General features: G+C 37.1%; 1 protein-coding gene across 3 annotated transcripts in view; it reads right to left on the bottom strand.

Moving 5' to 3' along the window:
* Nucleotides 1-1,689: 1,689 nt before the first annotated feature.
* Nucleotides 1,690-20,333, bottom strand: part of C18H16orf87 (chromosome 18 C16orf87 homolog) — a 32,923-nt gene continuing 14,279 nt past the window's right edge. The window contains exons 3-4 of one of the 3 annotated variants that reach the window (XM_011759228.3): nt 9,555-9,737; nt 1,690-2,703 (exon numbers count right to left, since the gene is read on the bottom strand). In XM_011759228.3, coding sequence (XP_011757530.2) covers nt 2,585-2,703; nt 9,555-9,737 — 302 coding nt within the window. In that variant the 3' untranslated portion in view covers nt 1,690-2,584. Of the gene's footprint in view, nt 2,704-2,745; nt 4,063-9,554; nt 9,738-20,333 lie in introns of those variants that run through there. The other 2 variants (XM_071084498.1, XM_071084499.1) reach the window with 2 other exon arrangements.

Consider the following 20,333-nt stretch of genomic DNA (forward strand, 5'->3'; position numbering starts at 1 on the left):
TCATTTACATTTAAATACAAGAAAATGCCCATAAAAATCTAAGAAATGTTCATTTCGAAAACTAACAAAATCAAACTATAAGTATTAAAGTGCCCACAAAACCATTTTGGAATACCATGGAATTGAGTGAGGCAGGGAGTAACAACTCTCAAACTACTTTTATTTAATCTTACTTATATATTTAAGAATAAATTATCTTCAACAGACCTAATCTACTTGTGGAATCATTTCAAGGTATTCTGAATAATCACATCATTTATAGATATCAGAGCAGAACAAATTGGATTAAGAACTATAATTATACTCTTAGGACATTTGCTGATGACAGAGGTTTCTCTGACACCAGTGACAAAGTAATATTTTCTGAAACCATTACGACATGCCTAGACAAATTAAATTTTTTAGCTTTATAACAAGAAAGCTCATAAATGTATCTCAGAGCATACAATTTTTTGGAAAATTGGTTAAATAGGTTATGTCACAGAGGAAACCTAATTTGCCTCTCTGCCAAGGAAATTTTTAAATAAGCCAATAATTTAACATTATGAGATCTGAAGTAATTACTTCTCTACATGGCAAGCTCCAGCCCAGTCACCAGTACCTCCTTTACCATATCCAATGAATATTTTAACATGACTTCCCTCTAATGGTCTTCAGCTTTACATGGATAGACTCTGACATCGGTAATTCCTTAGAGAGGTGCTTATTCCACAAGCTGCTCTTGCTTTTTCTGAGGACATATATATATATACAAGCGTTTTTAGATATTAATCATTTTTAAGTTTTTTTGCTTAAAATCAAAAGTTTCCTTACAGTATGTTTCAAAGATAAAATCACATTACGTTATTGGGGAAACTACTAGTTAAGACTCTAAAATGCATACAAGGCTGGGTGCAGTGGCTCATGCCTGTAATCCCAGCACTTTGGGAAGCCAAGGCAGGCGGATCACTTAAGGCCAGGAGTTTGAGACCAGCCTGGCCAACATGGTGAGACCCCATCTGTACTAAAAATACAAAAAAAAAAAAAAAATTGGCCGGGCCTGGTGGTGCTCGCCTCTAATCACAGCTACTCAGGACACTGAGGCATGAGAATCACTTGAACCCAGGAGGCAGAAGTTGCATGAGCTGAGATAGTGTCACTGCACTCCAGCCTGGGTGACAGAGCAAGACTCTATGTCTCCTAAATAAATAAATAAAATGCATACAAAATAGCTGCAGTAGTACCTGCAGACAGATACAGAATTAAAGGAAAAGGAATCCTTAGGAAAATTCTATATCCTATCTAGAGTACCTCTTAAGCTCCCTCTGCTGGTTACCATTTAAATAAAGTAGGAAAAAATGTTCCTTTTTTCTTTGAGGGGGTGATGGGAGATGCAGGATGAAGGATGAAGTTGATAATGTTACTACTAAAATTGAAAGGAGATTCTCTTAAAAGGGGGCTAAATCTAACTGATGACTATCTTCTGTAAGAAGGCTTTAAAAGGATTTCCAAACAGATTGGGGGAAGAGGGACTGAAAATAAGGGGAGTGACTGCCAAGTTTGAATATGTTAATCATTAAATTGATATGCCAAAATGCAAAAGCATTTAGTATAAATCAACTATAAATGATTATAACTTAACACTAGAAAAATTAAGAATTTAAATGTATTTCACAAACTTCACCAGAACAAAAAATTTTTATCACACTATTTAATCTACTTAGTTTCAATATTAAGGTTTATTTTTTCTTCCAGAGTGAAAGTAACAATTTAAATAATTATCAGGATGTATAAACGAATATCCATTCAGATAAAACATTACTGCTTAAAAGTGGCTATCTAAGAAATATTTTGCATGTAATAAATATATTTCGTGTTTAGGTTAACAGGCACCATCTTGAGAGCAGAAGTTTTTTTTTTTAACTAATAAATAAATTACATTCAAAAAAACAAGGTGTTTATATCTGAGTATATCATTAAATGTTTTTCTTCATATAGCACCCAAACTTCAAACTGTCTAGAAAGTATCTCCTAAAATATAACTCATACCTTAAGTAATAAAAATAAAGGCCAAGAAAAAAAATCAATTTAAGACAAAATGTAGTTTATATTCTTAATTCCCCATTCAATAAAATATCAATTGCCAATTTACTAAAAGTAAATGAACTGTATAGATGCAATCTGTTAGCACTGAAAATCTGAAATATATATTTTTAAAAATCACTCTGACAGTATTTAAAATATTGCATCTCTGGTGGCAAACCTGAAAACAATCAAGCATCTTATTACCCTAGTTTTCATACCTACCCCACACCCCATCACTTTTTATCCTTTACATCCATCCAGCATTTTTTTTTTTTTTTTTTTTGGCAAATACACTTACTTATATCCCAAACACAAAACACTGACAATACTCCTTGGTAAACAAGGAAATCCCAGAACAGTCCAAGCCTACACAGCTTGTGTGGCACAGGCTAAATGACAGGAGAGAAACAATCAATGGCCCTTATTGATGCAGTCAGAATGCTCCTGAGAGTCCGTAACTGTTTGAGAATTTGCTGATGTAATCCTGACAGAAGTTTCAGCAGGTTTGGCAGACCAAGTATCAGAGAATAAGTCTTTGATTGATAATTTTTCTATTTATTTCTGCCAAGGCGACTGAAAACACGAAAGCCTTTTCATCAGACAGGTTAGCATAGATGTCAATTTCCTTTTCCTGTTTCTCTGTTAAAAGAAAAAGGGAAAGTTTAATACAAAGGCAGTAGATGCAGTAAATTTAAATTTTTTAAAGCTTTCAAGTATTTCTTTAAATGACAGTATTATATATAATACTACAATATACATTAAATGTTACTATGCTACTGAACTAAAAAGTTTTTTAAATTATACAAAGGAGTTACCGAAATGAAGATTAAATGAAGACAATATATATTTCTATACACAGGTGATCTAACAGCTACATCATTTCTCTAAGAGCCTCATACATTTCTATCTCCTCACTGTCTCAATCAAAATGAATTTTCTCTGCTAGACAAAATTCACTCTGAGAGATGGTCCCCTTCTGAACATCAATGGTCACTTTATGAATACATTAACATACTCATCTTCATCTTCTTATACAGGAAATAACATTTATTTCTATCTTTCCCCTCTCGTTTACAAATGTAATCCAAGTTCACAGAAAATTTGAAAAAGAAAATAAAAATCACTCGTAATCTCATGAGTCAGCAAAAATCACAATTAACATCTTGGTATGTATTCTTCCAAGTTACTTTTTCAGGATCCCCTGATTCTATTTTTATTTTGTTTTGACATTCTAATCAAAGTTAAATGCATATAATTTACAATCAAATCATTTTTATAAAACTTGTTAAACAGAAGTCCTTTGACCCATGCACATTTCCCATTCTCCAAATGCAACTACTTTTTTTGTGACTTTTTTTTTCCAGTTGTTCCTTTTTGCTTTTACAAAAACAAATCTCTAAATAACATTTGTATAAGATGCTACTTCAGGGTTTTAGGCATTACTGATTCACTTTCCCCCATGGAAAATAAGGGTTACACTGTTTTGCATCTCTTGCCCCAGTAAACACTCTGCCCATCCCTCATCTTCTCACTATAGTTCAATCAGAACTTCAGTAACATCAATTTTCAATGATTACATTATTATGCCTACGGTAAGTGATTTCACTTTTCCTTTACATTGTTTTCCCTGAAGTGATTCTCTTTTTACTTGCTTAGTTCTCATTTCTAACTCAACCCAAAGTCTTTCCTAGTTGTATAAATTTTTCAAGATGTTTATACATATAAGGTATTTTATCATTTTTATCTTGTGGAAGAAATCTCTCCAAGTCTTCCAACCTGCTCCAGTATGAAATGGTTGCTCTCTAGGCCTACTGCACAATTATCATCTTGTGCTCTTTCATCAGCATCATGCTGGAGACTCTCATCTCTAGAGGCGGGTGGACCCACCTTTGTCTTGAATCCAAAGATCCTTTCTTGGTTTACTTCCTTATTTTGGTAGCAGGTAACTTATAGGGGCTTCCTGAGAAAGGGAGTATTGGCAGCAAATTTTTTGAGACCCTGAATGTCAGAAAATATATTTAGTCTACCTTCACATTGATTCATGGTTTGACTGAGTATAGACTTGTAGGTTTCCGCTTAGAACTGTGAAGGCAGTAAATTGTCTTCTGACTACTGGTGCCACTGTTGAGAAAACCCAATACCTTTTTTACAGTTATTTTTAAAATCAATGATAAATTTACATAGAGTGAAATACACAGATTCTGTATGTGTTCAACTGGAGGAGTTCTGACAAACATATACAAACATGTAACCCATGTCACAATCAACATATAACAAATTTCCTCCAGAAATCCCTCATGCTTCTTTCCAGCCAATCCCTCTCTACACCTACAAGCAACCATTGTTCTGATTTCTACTACCATAGAATCATTCTGTCTGTTCCTAAACTTCACATAAATGGCATCATATATAGTATGTACTCTTTTGTGTCTAGCTTATTTTGCTCAACATGTTTTTGACATTCATTGATGCTATTCATATATCAGTAGTTTGTTCTTTGCTGGACATTGTATTAGTTCCAACATCATTTCGCTTTTCTTTTTTCTGAAAACCTGAGGAATTTTCTTTAACCAAAGAGATATGAGATATAATGACAAACTCTGGCATAATTTATCTTTTTAACCATCCGTTAGACTGGGAATTTGTAGGCCCTTTTAACAAAGAAACTAAATGTCCTTCAGGTTGGGAAAATTTTCTTGAATAAATAATTGTCATTGTTAAAGTCATTGATGACTTCCTTCTCCTCCATCTTCCATGTTCCTTATCTGAAACTTCAGTTATTTACAGATGTCAGACCTCACACTGGTCCTCTAAATTTATGGTTTCCATTCTGTTTTTTCCATCTCTTTTCAATTGATATACTTTCTGGAACCTTTCTTCAATTTTATCTTTAAGCCTTTTATTAAAGTCGTTCATTTCTGTGTATCATCTATGTCTTGGGTTTTTTTTTGGAATATTTTAAAGCTCATATTCCAACTGGCTTTTTGACCTCTGCAATTTCCTTTTAAATATCATCTTGTTCGTTTTATAATTACAATTACTTCTTTTGCTAAAGATATTAATAATTGTTTATAGTTTTTCTTTTCCCTGCAAAAACTTTTTGTTTTCCAGGTTATTTTTTCTCTCCTGTTGATTTGGTCTTAGCCTTTCAAACTATAATATACGCTTTCTTCCAGATATCTGGGTAATTCTTGGCAATATGCTCATATATAGGAGAGTGACCAAAGAAGCTGATTAGAAACATTTACACATATGTGGAGCTTGACTGTAGTCATCAGATTAGGATGATCCAATTAGGCCACTTCTCTGTGAATCTCTAATGAGCGTATCTTTATTTGGGGCCTTTTCTCTTGGATCCTTCAGATTCTCTAGAGAAGATATGTTCCATCTTTTTTTACCTGGACGCTAATAAGCCAAACTCAAGAACTCAGTATTTACTATGTCCTATTTTCACCTAGGCTTCCTGATCTTAACATGGTATCCTGGTCATCAACAGACACCTGGTGTTCCTGAGACCAAAGACTGTATTATTTATCTTTTTCAAAGGATAAAGTTGGGGGATAAGAGGGTAAACAGTCCTAGTGGGCTATTCATAAAAAGACTTGCAAACAATCTTCTCATTTTTAGCCTCAATTCCACTTCTACTTCCAGACATAACTGATACACAAATTTCCTGACTTTTAGGTAATTGTGTAATAAAAATCAGTTTCTTTCTTAGATTTCCCCAAAGGAGTTTAGAGCTAGATGTGTTTCTTCAATCCACCATCTTCAGCTTGAAGTCTACATTCATTCTTTTTTTTTTTCCCGAGACAGAGCTCGCTCTGTCACCAGGCTGGGCAATGATGAGATCTCAACTCACTGCAACCTCTGCCTCCTGGGCTCAAGCGATTCTCCTGCCTCCCAAGTAGCTGGGACTACAGACGCACACCACCACACCTGGTTAATTTTTTTTTTTTTTTTGTATTTTTAGTAGAGACAGGGTTTCACCATGTTGGCCAGAACGGTCTCGATCTCTTGACCTCGTGATCCACCCGCCTCCGCCTCCCAAAGTGCTGGGATTACAGGCATGAGCCATCACACCCGAACCATTCATTCTTAAGTTCATTAATATGATGTTCAGAATTGCCTAACATATTTTAATCAGTCAAAATGTCACTTCTATAATATCCAGAATACCCTTATATATAAAATGAAGACTTACATCAGACTAACAAAAATTGTTATTTAATGATTTGTTTTTATGACTTTATAAAGATATATTATTACGATGATGTCTAACAAGCTTTCCTTTTCCATTCTTCCTTCTTATTCGGTTTCAAAATAGAAGTCATTTTTTTCCCCTTTGGACCTCTCATCTGACTAGATAGAAAAGTCCATTTTTAAGTTAGGTTTTTTAGACACATTGTCAGGTTTTCCTTAATTCACGTGTTAAAGTTAAAACTTGCTTCAAATTTTTCAAATGCTCTAAGAGCAAGGAATCAATAAAAACCAACGAAATAGCTATTTAGCACTAAGAAGCATATCCAAGAAATCTATTCTAAAACACCGACACTGGCCGGGCGTGGTGGCTCAAGCCTGTAATCCCAGCACGTTGGGAGGCCAAGACGGGCGGATCACGAGGTCAGCAGATCGAGACCATCCTGGCGAACATGGTGAAACCCCGTCTCTACTAAAAAATACAAAAAATTAGCCGGGCGAGGTGGTGGGCGCCTGTAGTCCCAGCTACTCGGGAAGGCTGAGGCAGGAGAATGGCGTAAACCCGGGAGGCGGAGCTTGCAGTGAACCGAGATCCGGCCACTGCACTTCAGCCTGGGCGACAGAGCGAGACTCCATCTCAAAAAAAAAAAAAAAAAAAAAAAAAAAAAAAAAACACACAGACATTTCAAAAGTTCATGTTAGGCTGGTACAAAAGTAAAACGACAATTACTTCTGCACCAGTCTAATGGTTCTTGTCCATATTATATTTAAGAGTACAATGGTTTACAACAAAGATTGGCAACTAGGCCAAGTGCAGTGGCTCATGCATGCCTGCAATCCCAGCACTTTGGAAGGCCAAACTGAAAGGATCACTTGAGCCCAGGAATTTGAGACCAGCCTGGGCAACATAGTGAGACCTCATTTATACCAAAAGTAAAAAAAAATTAGCCTGGCGTGGTGGCGTGCACCTCTAGTCCCAACTACTTGGAAGGCTGAGGCAGGAGGATCACTTGAGCCCAGGAGTTCAAGGCTGCAGTAAGCCATGATCACTCCACTGCACTTCAGCCTGGGTAACAGAGTGAGAGACCTTATCTCAGAAGGAAAAAAAAAAAAAAAAAAAAAGCAAGGAAAGAAAAAGAAAGAAAGAGATTGGCAAACTATAGTACAAGTACCAAATGTGGCCCACCACCTGCTTTATAAAGTATTACTGGAACACAGGCATGCCCATTCATTTATGCATGGTTTATGGCTGCTTTCCAGCTAAAATGGCAGAGCTGAGTAGTTGTGAGAGAGATAGTATGGCCCACAAAGCCTAAAACATTTACTCTCTGGCTCTTTACAGAAAAAGTGTAATGACTTCACGGTCTACGTAAGATTCCAGTTTGTACTACAAAAACTAATTTAAGCAATTTCCTGCAATTTGCATCAAAAACAAATAAATTAAAAGCATATATTACTGTAGAAATAGCTTTCCTAAAATTTTTCTGTAATAAACAGAAAATGCCTAAAAAATATTTACAGCCAAATAATGCTTCCTTTTTCAAGTAATCATGAAATAAAAGCTGAAATCCGGCATATATACAGTTCTACCACAAGTATACAGATTTCATTTCCCCAGCTAAAGACTGTCATTATCTGCTTTCTCATCTCCTCTCACCCACCACCAGAAGCATTCTTTTCTTTCAGCTGCATTCCCTCTACTTCAACTGAAAAGAATGTTGTTTTCTGAGCCAGGCAGTAGTTCTCTCTTTTCCTTTTTCTCTGTTGACTTTTCTTTACCTAGTTTCCCTTCTAAAATAATCCTTGGCATAGGTTTTCTGCACCCTATTGTTAAAGAAACATTCACATTGAATAAATAACTCAAACCCTCTGGAAGAGCATAATAGAAAGAAAGAGAAAAGCAGTAAAATTACCCAAGGAATAAGGAGTACCTCAGCACAGCCTTCCTAGAATACAGTAAAAAATGATATAAATCTTATTCCTTTAGCCATACAATAGTAAGACACCTTTAACTTTGATAAAAGCTAGGAATGGCTATACTGGTAAAGCTGTTTTCTAGCAATAGTAACTTTATTCAAATAAAAGCACATAAAGCAGAGAGAAATAGTGAACTGGTAGAATGTTCTCATTGTCTAAAATAAGTGAAATTTACATTTATACAAAAAGCACTTAAGTAAGACAGAACATCTGAAAAGCAAAGCATAACTCACAAATAGTGTAAGAAATTATAAATGCATTTCAATGAAGATGAAATCATTTTGACAGAGGTTTTTAAAGCACAATAAAGAGCAACTATCCCTTTTTAAAATTAACTCCTGGCTTGAAAGTCTCAATTTTAAAAAGATACTTGTGGACATATAGAGGTTCATTATACTATTTTCTCTACTCTTGCATATGATGAAATTTTCCATAAGTTTTTAAAAAGATGTATACATCAAAGAAAAAGAGAAACTGAAGTTTTAATGTCTAAAAACAAGTTATTGGTAGATATTTGTCAGAAGAAAGGAGAAGACCTGTAAGGAGAAAAAGAAATATACTCTGGACCAAGAATTCATCTACACAAAAGCTGCCTCAGAGTAGGAAGCACACAAATCGCCCAATAAGCAGTTAAAAACTCCACCAAGAACACTTTCAATAGTAAAAGTTTAAAACTCACAGTATAACAGTTTGAAATAGTCTTAACAGAACTCAGACTTGTCTTAAAAAGACAAAAAAAAAAAGGTCCCAAGACTGGGAAGCCGAGGAGGGCAGATTGCTTGAGCCCACAAGTTCAAGACTAGCCTGGGCAACATGGTGAAACCCCCTCTACAAAAAAATTAGCTAGGCATGATGGTGCACACCTGTAGTCCTAGCTATTCAGGCGGCTGAGGGAGAATCACCTGAGCCCTGGAGGTTGAGGCTGCAGTGAGCCATGATTGCACCACTGCACTCCAGCCTGGGTGACAGAGCAAGACCCTGTCTCAAAAAGGAAAAAAAAGAAGGTACAATCATTTTAACAGGCTTCTCCAGGATGTCATATACAAATCACCTTTGAACTCTATTATCATCAGTTTATAGCAAGGTAAATTTTACCTAACTAAGCCTTTAGGTTTCCAATAAGAATTAAATTCCTGTGATTAAAAAAATAATAAGCATCCACCATAGAGGAAATGCTTTCAAACTAAAATATGAGTTGTGATTTTAAGTCCAGGAACTCAATGCCTCCACTTTCTTCACTACTACCTAATTAAGATCCCAGATCAATTTAATACTTGGAAAAAAAAAAAAAAAAAACTGCTTGATTTATTTCATACCTCTTTCTTCCTCATGCTTTTTGGCAGATGCACTTTTAGGTCTTCCTCTTCCTCGTCTGATATGATCTGAATGGCTGTTACTTCGAGACCTCTTTCTGTTTTCTAAATCTTTATTTACTGTAGAATTTATCTTCTCTCTCCTAACTCTCTCTGTTCGCCTCCTCTTGGCCTCATGCTTGTTTTCTGTATGGATGAATAAAAGTGATATATTTTAGGGCTTAGCAAGAACTGTTTGCCCAAGTTCTCATTGTCTTTCTTTTTCTTTCTAAATAGCACTACAGTATGCTTCCTGGCATATTTCATAGAACTACAACCATAACATGTATGTCTCCCCCACACCCACATAAGAAAAAAAGAAATTCAATGGAATTCAGATCGCAATAACACATGAAGTAGGAGGAATCTTGGAAGAGAAAATAAGTTTCTTCATTTGGCAGCTTAAATTTCAGCCTCTACAAGTTCACACAATTCCATAGCAACCTGTCTGCCTTTTTCTTCCTGTTTACAAGCTAAAAGTAGGGAAATATTAATAAAAGAAAAAAAAAATTCCATACCTTTTTGCCCTCTACCTGAATTAAAGATTAAAATACGTGAAATATGCAAAAGTAAAACTGATCTTAAAGACAATATATTAAGCTTACAATAAAAATCAAACAGAAAGCATCCATAACAAATATAAAAACCCTAGGCAAGTGAGTAGTTTTCACTTTAGCCACAGATAAGGTAATTTCTGATATAAGAGCATGTTGCTCCATAAATGGAATAGCAATAGGGAAACTTTACTAAATATGGTGATTTAATTAATGCAAGAAGTCACTCCTCCCACTCTAAACAAATCAAAATGTTGGATAAAACAAACAATAAACTTAAAGAAAAAAATATAGGGCCGGGCGCGGTGGCTCAAGCCTGTAATCCCAGCACTTTGGGAGGCCGAGACGGGCGGATCACAAGGTCAGGAGATCGAGACCATCCTGGCTAACACGGTGAAACCCCGTCTCTACTAAAAAATACAAAAACCTAGCCGGGCGAGGTGGCGGGCGCCTGTAGTCCCAGCTACTCAGGAGGCTGAGGCAGGAGAATGGCGTGAACCCGGGAGGCGGAGCTTGCAGTGAGCTGAGATCCGGCCACTGCACTCCAGGCTGGGCGACAAAGCAAGACTCTGTCTCAACAAAAAAAAAAAAAAAAAAAAAGAAAAAAATATATATGATACCCTGCTTTAACACATACGGGCAATCAAAAGCAAGAAAGAGAATTCCCCAAATGCCAAAAATCACAGTGGTAAAGGGGCAAAACAAACAGAAAAATTCATATCCAAAGAACTAAAGGGAACAATGTGAAAGACTATAAAATAAGTATGATAATAGACTGCTGTAAAAATGAAAAGTAAAATGTAATATTATCTCCAAATAACATATCCTTGGAGAATTAATCTGAAGTTTCAAATTAGACATATACCAGATAATACAAGAACATTTAATTATCCCAGATTGCAAGAAAGTTATTAAAGACGGCCGGGCGCGGTGGCTCAAGCCTGCAATCCCAGCACTTTGGGAGGCCGAGACGGGCGGATCACGAGGTCAGGAGATCGAGACTATCCTGGCTAACACGGTGAAACCCCATCTCTATTAAGAAATACAAAAAACTAGCCGGGCGAGGTGGCGGGCGCCTGTAGTCCCAGCTACTCGGGAGGCTGAGGCCGGAGAATGGCGTAAACCCGGGAGGCGGAGCTTGCAGTGAGCTGAGATCCGGCCACTGCACTCCAGCCTGGGTGACAGAGCGAGACTCCGTCTCAAAAAAAAAAAAAAAAAAAAAAAGAAAGTTATTAAAGACAAGCAGGGTGTTGTTAAGACTTGGGCTAACATGAAGAGGTTCCTACTATTATAGGACAATTTGAGTATCAATAAAAATAATAACTGTTAATAGACTGAAATATATCAAGCATATGAATATATTAACATTAAAAACAAAAACTACTTGGCCACCATATGAAGATACTAAAGAAGCAACTCATTACTTTGAAAATTTAAATAAAGGGAAAGAACAAAGCATTTCTTCTGCTTTTTCTATTTAAACTGTGCTACTCACAGGGTAACCAAAGGGCAGATGAAGAGGTTTCTCATGTTAAAGCTAATAAATGAAGAAGGAATGACAGAATCAGAATATCAACACTTTTCAACCTGCAATGAACTAAAGGTTCTAAGCACTGAACATCAGCAGGTACTAACATCACTAAAAGAGAGAGAAGCAGGCCAGGCACGGTGGCTCACGCCCGTAATCCCAGCACTTTGGGTGGCCGAGGTGGGTGGATCACCTGAGGTCAGGAGTTGGAGACCAGCCTGACCAACATGGCGAAACCCCGTCTCTACTAAAAATACAAAATTAGCTGGGTGTGGTGGCACATTTCTGTAACCCCAGCTACTTGGGAGGCTGAGACAGGAGAATCGCTAGAACCTAGGAGGCAGAGGTTGCAGTGAGCTGAGATTGTGCCATTGTACTCCAGCCTGAGCAACAAAAATGAACTCCATCTCAAAAAAAAAAAAAAAAAAAAAAATTCCAATCTCTCCAGTCCTTAGATCTAACTTACAACTAATAGGAAAAAGAGAAGTTATTCAAGGAATATGTTAACTGACACCATGGGGATACAAACAGCACACACAAATGAACAGGTGATGCCATTTCTTCAACATCTAACTTGCAAGGAAAAAAAGAGAAAATAATAAGACAATAAGAAGGTTAAAAAAAAAAAAAAATCAGGATCAGTAGCTCATGCCTGTAATCCAAAAGCACTTTAGGCATTTGGGAGGCCGAGGCAAGAGGACTGTTTGAGGTCAGGAGTTTGAGATCAGCCTGGGCCACACAGCAAGACCCTGTCTCAGCCTGGTTGACAAAGTGACACCCTGTTCTTACACAAATGACGGGGCGTGGTGGCTCATGCCTGTAATCCCAGCATCTTGGGAGGCTGAAGGGGGTGGATCACCTGAGGTCAGGAGTTCAACAGCAGCCTAGCCAACATGATGAAACCCCATTTCTGCTAAAAATACACAAATTAGCCAGGCATGGTGGTGTGCACCTGTAGTCCCAGCTACTCAGGAGGCCAAGACACGAGAACTGCTTGAACCCAGGAGGAGAAGGCTGCAGTGAGCTGAAATTGTGCCACTGCATTCTGTCCTGGGTGACAGAGCGAGGCTCTGTCTCAAAAAATAAATAAATAAATAAATAAATAAATAAATAAATAAAGAAGATAGCACCCATATGCAATTTGTGGACCTTATTTAAAATCTGTTTTTAAAACTCTAAGATAATTTATGAGAAAAGTGAAAATGTGAACACAAGTTGGATATTTAATAACAAGGAATTATTAATTTTTTATGTTATAATGGCATTGTGCTTACATTTTTTAATGTTCATCTTTTGGAAACATAATGAAATGTTTATAACTGAAATTATATGGGATTTGCTTCAAAATGATGCAAGGGAAGATGTTCAGGATTGTGGATGGGGCAGGGTTGGTCATTTTCTACTTTTGCATATGCTTAGAATTTCTCAAAAAAATAAAGGTTAAGAGAAATAGTGATAAATAAAGCTTTATATAGTATGCCTATTAAAGTCTAACAGTGAATTTAGGTTTGTTCCCCCAGCAACCCAGTCATCTCTGCAAACTTCTTTACAGCCAAACTTCTCAAAAGAGGTGCCTGTACTTCCTGCCTTCAGTTTCTCATCTCCCATTCACTCATCAAATCTATTCCAGTATAGTTCCTATCCCAATGAAACTGATTGTCAAAAACAACAAAAGGACACATGCACACGTATGTTTATTGCGGCACTATTCACAATAGCAAAGATTTGGAACCAACCCAAATGTCCATCAATGATAGACTGGATTAAGAAAATGTGGCACATATACACCATGGAATACTATGCAGCCATAAAAAAGGATGAGTTCATGTCCTTTGTAGGGACATGGATGAAGCTGGAAACCATCATTCTCAGCAAACTATCGCAAGGACAAAAAATCAAACACCACATGTTCTCACTCATAGATGGGAATTGAACAGTGAGAACACTTGGGACACAGGAAGGGGAACATCACACACCGGGGCCTGTCGTGGGGTGGGGGAAAGGGGGAGGGATAGCATTAGGAGATATACCTAATGTAAATGACGAGTTAATGGGTGCAGCACACCAACATGGCATATGTATACATATGTAACAAACCTGCACGTTGTGCACATGTACCCTAAAATTTAAAGTATAATAATTTTTAAAAAAACCTGTTATCAAATCTTAATAGACACCTCACTTACCATCTTACACCATCTCTCAAAACTTCAACAAAGATGACTACTACTTTCCTTGAAATTATTTCGCTTGATTCTCAGGCTCCCCTAGTTTCCTCATCTCACCAGCCACTCCTCCTAATCGCCTTTGTTGTGTGCTCTTCCCCCAGGTGCTTTCCCAATCTAATGTCAAAGCCCCAGGATTCTGTCCGGAGGCCTCTTCTCTTACTTAGACTTTGCCTGGATCATCTCATAAACCCACAGCATTAAACACTATTGTTATAATGGCTACAAAGTTTTCACCTTCTGCTTGATTTCTTCCCTAAACTCTAGACTGCCTACCTGACAAATTCACTTGAATGTCTCAAAGGCATTTCAAATTGTATCAAAAAACAACTCTTGATTTGCCCTCTCCCAAATCTGTTACTCCTCCTACTTTCATCATATTAGTAAAAAGCATCACCTGGTTGTACAAGTCAAATAACTTGTAGTCATTTGTGACTCATCTTGCTTCCTGTACCATCGCAAAGGCCCACAGGTACTCCTTGCAAAATATACCCATAATCTCTTCATTTCTCTCCACCTCCATGGGCAACATCCCAGCCAAACCTATTCTCTACATATCAGTCAACATTATCTTAAAAAAAAAAAAAAAAAAATCAAACGGCATAGCTTCCCTTCTAAAGCCTCTCATTAGCTTTTTTTCCATATTTAAAGTAAAAATTCCTTACCAAAGACAAGTCCCCAACAGATCTGGCATTTGCCTCTTTCTCCAGTCTCATGATGCTCATGCTCACCACTTTGCTCACTACACTCCAGACGTGCCTTTCCTTTAATAAAACGAGCTCCTTCCTCCGCTGAGTCTATGTATATGCTAATCCTTCTGCCTAGAATTATCTTCCCAAGGCTCTTCATGAGATAAGCTTTTTTTCTTTCAGATATCCATATACAGGTCACTTGCTCTGATTCTCCCAGCCCAAGTCACTTCCTGTAATCTACTACAGCTATAATCTGTTATTTATTTACTTATATGCTCAATACGTCTCCTCCATCAAAATACAGGCTTTATGAAAGTTAGGAATCCTTTGCCTACCTTATTTGCAGAACCTAGAACATTATTTACACAGACTGTTGAATAAATAAAATCGGATAGGACATACATTTACCTCACCACCTTCTCAAAATCCCACTGAATGAGAAGAAACATGGGAAAAGGGGAAGGAGAAAAAGGAAAATATATATGTGGTGCTGGAAACAAGAAAAAGGTACTATTAATGACCCAAAATTACAGAATTTCAGCAAACTGGCAACCTGATGGTTCTGATAATAAACAGCAATAAAATAAACTACAATTCAAAAATAGGAGTAAGTGATAGCTGCTATAGAAGGGAGAGCTGTTCCTCCCAAAGGAGGATTCTCAAGGATAATCCCAGGGCAGGACAAAAAGTATAGTAAGTGAGAGCAGGCCACCAGGTGATCATCAAAATAACTAGAGACTACTGCAGTACAGTTGGGTCTATGTATACAGAGCAACTGACATAAGGAAGCTCTTATGAACAGAGCAATGTGCAAGAGAACTTCAAACCTCCATAACATAGGAAAAAGCCAGCTCCTGACAGGAATGAAATATTGTAAGAGATTTCACATTCCACCCCAGAATGAAGCCTGCCTTATTTTGGCAATAAGGGAATTCACCAGTGTATTGCCTGCTCACCTCCTGCTACTAAACTCCCAGTTATACACTGAAGAGCTCTGTTGTCAAAACAGACATTTAAAACAGTATAGGATATTCACTAAACTTATCTACACTGATAAACCAAGTCCTTCATTTGTATCAAACCAACAGCCAATTAAACATTACTAGCTATAAAGAAGAAAATAAAAGTCGAGAGAAGAGCCAAAATAAAACAGGAAGAACAAAGATAGTTCAACAAACAAACAAATAAAATATTCTAATGCATACCTTGAGAGATCTGAAAGGAGATTATCATTAAGAATAAAATTTTTTGCAGAAACAGAAAAACCCATCCTAAAATTCACATGGAATCCCAAGGATTTCCAAATAGCCAAACAATCTTGAAAAAATTCAAAGTTAAAGGTCCCACACTTCTTGATTTCAAAACTTACTACAAAGCTATAATAATCAAAACAGTATGGTACTGACATAAAGGAATAAAAATAAAGCTCAGACATAAACACATACATACAGTCAAAGGATTTTCAATAGGACTCTGAGACAATTCAAGGTAAAGTACAGTATCTTCCACAAGTTGTAACAGGAAAACTGGGTATCTACACAATGTAGCATAATTCACATTAGCCAAAAAACCCTTATCTTACTCCATACACAAAAATGGATCAAATATCTAAATATAACCACTAAAACCATAAAATTGCTTTAAAAATCTTGGAAAAGCTTCATGACATTGGATTTTGGCAATAATTTCTTGGATATGATACCAAAAGCGAAAGCAAAAGCAATGAAAGAAAAAAAAAACAGGCAAAATGGATTTCATCAAAATTAAACATCTGTGTATCAAAGGACACTATCAACAGAATGAAAAGGCAACACATGGAATGGGAGAAAATATGGGCAAATTATTACAAGATAAGAGATTAGGCCGGGTGCGGTGGCTCAAGCCTGTAATCCCAGCACTTTGGGAGGCCGAGACGGGCGGATCACGAGGTCAGGAGATCGAGACCATCCTGGCTAACACGGTGAAACCCCGTCTCTACTAAAAAAAAAATACAAAAAACTAGCCGGGCGTGGTGGCGGGCGCCTGTAGTCCCAGCTACTCGGGAGGCTGAGGCAGGAGAATGGCGTAAACCCGGAAGGCGGAGCTTGCAGTGAGCTGAGATCCGGCCACTGCACTCCAGCCTGGGCGACAGAGCGAGACTCCATCTCAAAAAAAAAAAAAAAAGAGATTAATATTCAGAATAATATAAAGAACTTACAAGTCAACAACAACAAAAAAATCCCCAATTCAAGAATGGGCAAAGGACTTGAATAGGTATTTCTCCAAAGAAGATATATAAATGGCCACAAAGCACATGCAAAGATGTTCAATATCACATGAATAAGAAAATGCAAATCAAAACCACAGCAAGATACCACTTCATACTCACCAGATTATTATAAAAAGCAAAGCAAAACAAAATCAGAAAATAAGTGTTGGTGAGGATGTAGAAAAACTGGAACATCTGTACACTGCTGGTAGAAATGTAAAATGGAGCTGCTATGGAAAACAGTAAAGTCAGTCCTCAAAAAATTAAAATAGAATCAACATATGATCCAACAATTCCTCTGGGCATATACTCAAAAGAAATGAAAGCAGATATCAGGACAGATATTTGTATACCATGCAGCATTATTCACAATAGCAAAAAGGTTAAACCAATCCATGTGTCCACTGATTAATACATGAATAAACTAAATATGGCATATACATAAAATGCAATATTATTTAACCTTAAAAAGGAAATTCTCATGCATGTTACAACATGGATGAAACCTTGAGGACACTGTGTTAAGTGAAATAAGCCAGACCCAAAAGGACAAATATTGTATGATTCCATTTACATGAGGTGCCTAGAGCAGTGAAATTCACAGAGAAAGTAGAATGGTGGTTGCCTGGGGCATGGGGGAGAAGGAAATGGCAGTCATTGTTTAACGGGTACAGAGTTTCAGTTTGAAAAAAATAAGTTCCGGAATTGGATGGTAGTGATGGTTAAGAATACAATATGAATGTACTTAATGCCACAAAACTGTACATTTATAAATGGTTAAAATAGTATATTTTGTTATATTTTACCATAATAAAACTATTTTCAAAATTCTATGAAAAAGAAGAAATTAGAAAACAAGATACCCTGCTAAAGTTTAGGTGCTAATAAGCTAAATGGTGGACATGCTTGATGACAAAATTATAGATGTAGAAAGGAAAATCAACAAAATGTCCTGGAATAAAGCAAAAAGACAAAAAGAGAATGTGACAGAAAGTAAAGAAAAATGAAGGAAAGATCCAAGAAACCTAATAGATATCCCTATGACAGAACTGCTAATTATCTACCCATTATTCCTTCTCCCTGTCTTCATTAAGAACAGAATCTTGTTCTGTTAAAGAGGGCAATATGCCTAAAATCGGTATATATTCTCAAGACTCTCCCTGCAGGTGAGGTGGCATCTAGCTCTAGCCAATGACAGGTAAGTGAAACTGGGTAAGGTTTCCAGAAAGATTTTTTTCTAGGGAAGAAGCATAGCTGGCATGCCCCTTTGTTTCTCTGCTCTTCCCTCTTCTTCCTTCTTGAAATGTGTATAGGATGCTTAGAGGTGCAATAAGAACTACCTCAGAACAATGAGGGTAAGCCACATCTTCTTAAGGTGGAAGAAAGAGAAGAGACTAAGTCTTTGATGAAATCATTGAGCCACTACCCTTGTACTGCCTACCTTTATCCTCCTTCCAATACAGTGTCAATTTCCAATACAGTGTACAACACAATCCTAACATGATCCTATAGGCATGCCAGAATGAAAAGGAAAGGAAATGGGGGGAAAAGCAATAATGGATAAAAACTGCCTTGAGTTGAAGAGCTGAGCTTTCAGATGGAAAGGACCCACTGAATGCCAAGGAAGAATGAGAACAAAATTAAAGTGTGAATGCAAAACAAAGGCACTCTCCACAATATAAGATAAGAAATGTACCATTATGTCTTGTCTGGAAAAGTTTTTCCAGGAATAAAGCAATTTCTGGGAAATTTGTTCCAAAAGTAAAAACACATGGGTTAAAAGGAACAAACACACAGTATGTAAGAAAGAGTGGTACCAAGCGTGGTGGTTCACCCCTGTAATTCCAGCACTTTGGGAGGCCGAGGCGGGCAGATCCACCTGAGGTCAGAAGTTCAAGACTAGCCTGGCCAACATGGAGAAACCCCGTCTCTACTACAAATTAAAAAATTAGCCAGGCATGGTGGCACATGCCTGTAATCCCAACTACTAGGGAGGCTGAGGCAGGAGGATCATTTGAACCCAGGAGGTGGAGGTTGCAGTGAGCCGAGATCAGGCCACTGCACTTCAGCCTGGGTGACAGAGCAAGACTCTGTCTCAAAAAGAAAGAAGAAAGAAAAGAAAAGAAAAGGGATTATCCTGGGAGTACAATGGAAAGAAATCCTAGTACAAGAGCTGTACAGCAGACCTAAAAACAATCAGTCTTAATTAGAAGTCAAAGAACTCTATGAAAAGTGTTTTGAAGATGAATATAGATATCATAGACTGTATGATTAAGAATCTAAAAGTACAGGCTCAGAGGCAAAGGTATGCATTTTTTTCATCAAAAGGCAAAAAAAACCCCACAAAAATCAACTACATAAAAGCCATGTTTCATATAGGAACGTACAGCACTTTTATGCAATTAGCAAGTAAGGAACGAGGCTTGCATTTTTTTTTTTTTTTAAATTTTTGTATTTTTAGTAGAGATGGGGTTTCACCACATTGGCCAGGTTGGTCTTGAACTCCTGACCTCAAGTGATCCCTCTGCCTCAGCCTCTCAAAGTGTTGGGATTACAGGCATGAGTCACCGCGCCGGCCAGCAAGTAAAGAACAATACTTTCTGAATAACAAAACCAAACCTCCACAGTCAATTCAGAGTTGAGGACCACTTATACCACTCAATCACTTTGGATTTATAAAAGGTACAGGTGATAATCATTTCTCCATTTTTTTCCCTTAACTAAAAGTGAACTTGTCATTTATAAACTTCGTTGCTTATCAGCCTTAGCCTATTAACTTATATTAAAGAATAATTTGAAAACTAAGTTTAGGTTTTTTTCCCTTTTTTCTTTCTCCCCATAAAAAATGAGAAGGTTATTTACTTGACTATGCTTACCCTAAACCTTTTACTCATTGAAAATTACACAGTTAAAATACTAATAAGCAATTATAATTTCCTACTGTCTCAACTATTTTTTCTTTCCTTTACAGGGAACTCTAAATTTTTAATTTTATTAAATTTTAAATTCTAAATTTTATGAACTAGTGTCTCATTTAGAAATTTATTTTCTTCTACAGTTTTTATAATTAAAATTTTATTCTTTTTTAATTTGAGATAGAGTCTCACTCTGTCACTCAGGCTGGAGTGCAGCAGCAAGATCACCACTCACTACAACCTCTGCTTCTCAGGCTCAAGCAATCCTCCCACCTCAGCCTCCCAAGTAGCTGAGACAACAGGTACATACCACTGAGGCCAAAAAATAGGGTCTGGAGGCAGGGAACTTAAAGCGATCTCACACTTCGGCTATAACAGGAAACATCCTCTTCATAGGGCATAGGCCAAGTAAATGACTTTGTAACTTTACTTCATCCTCTCTATAGGGGGTAGGCCAAGTAAATGACTTTGTAACCTTACTTCATGCTCTCCTTTTACATAGGGTGTGCCCCAAATAGAGGGTATTTAAACTCACAAAAACTCTGTAAAAGGGCCTTTGAGACCCTATGCTCCAAGCCCAC

Source organism: Macaca nemestrina, chromosome 18 (assembly GCF_043159975.1).
Source record: "Macaca nemestrina isolate mMacNem1 chromosome 18, mMacNem.hap1, whole genome shotgun sequence".
In the NCBI taxonomy this organism is placed as follows: domain Eukaryota; kingdom Metazoa; phylum Chordata; class Mammalia; order Primates; family Cercopithecidae; genus Macaca; species Macaca nemestrina.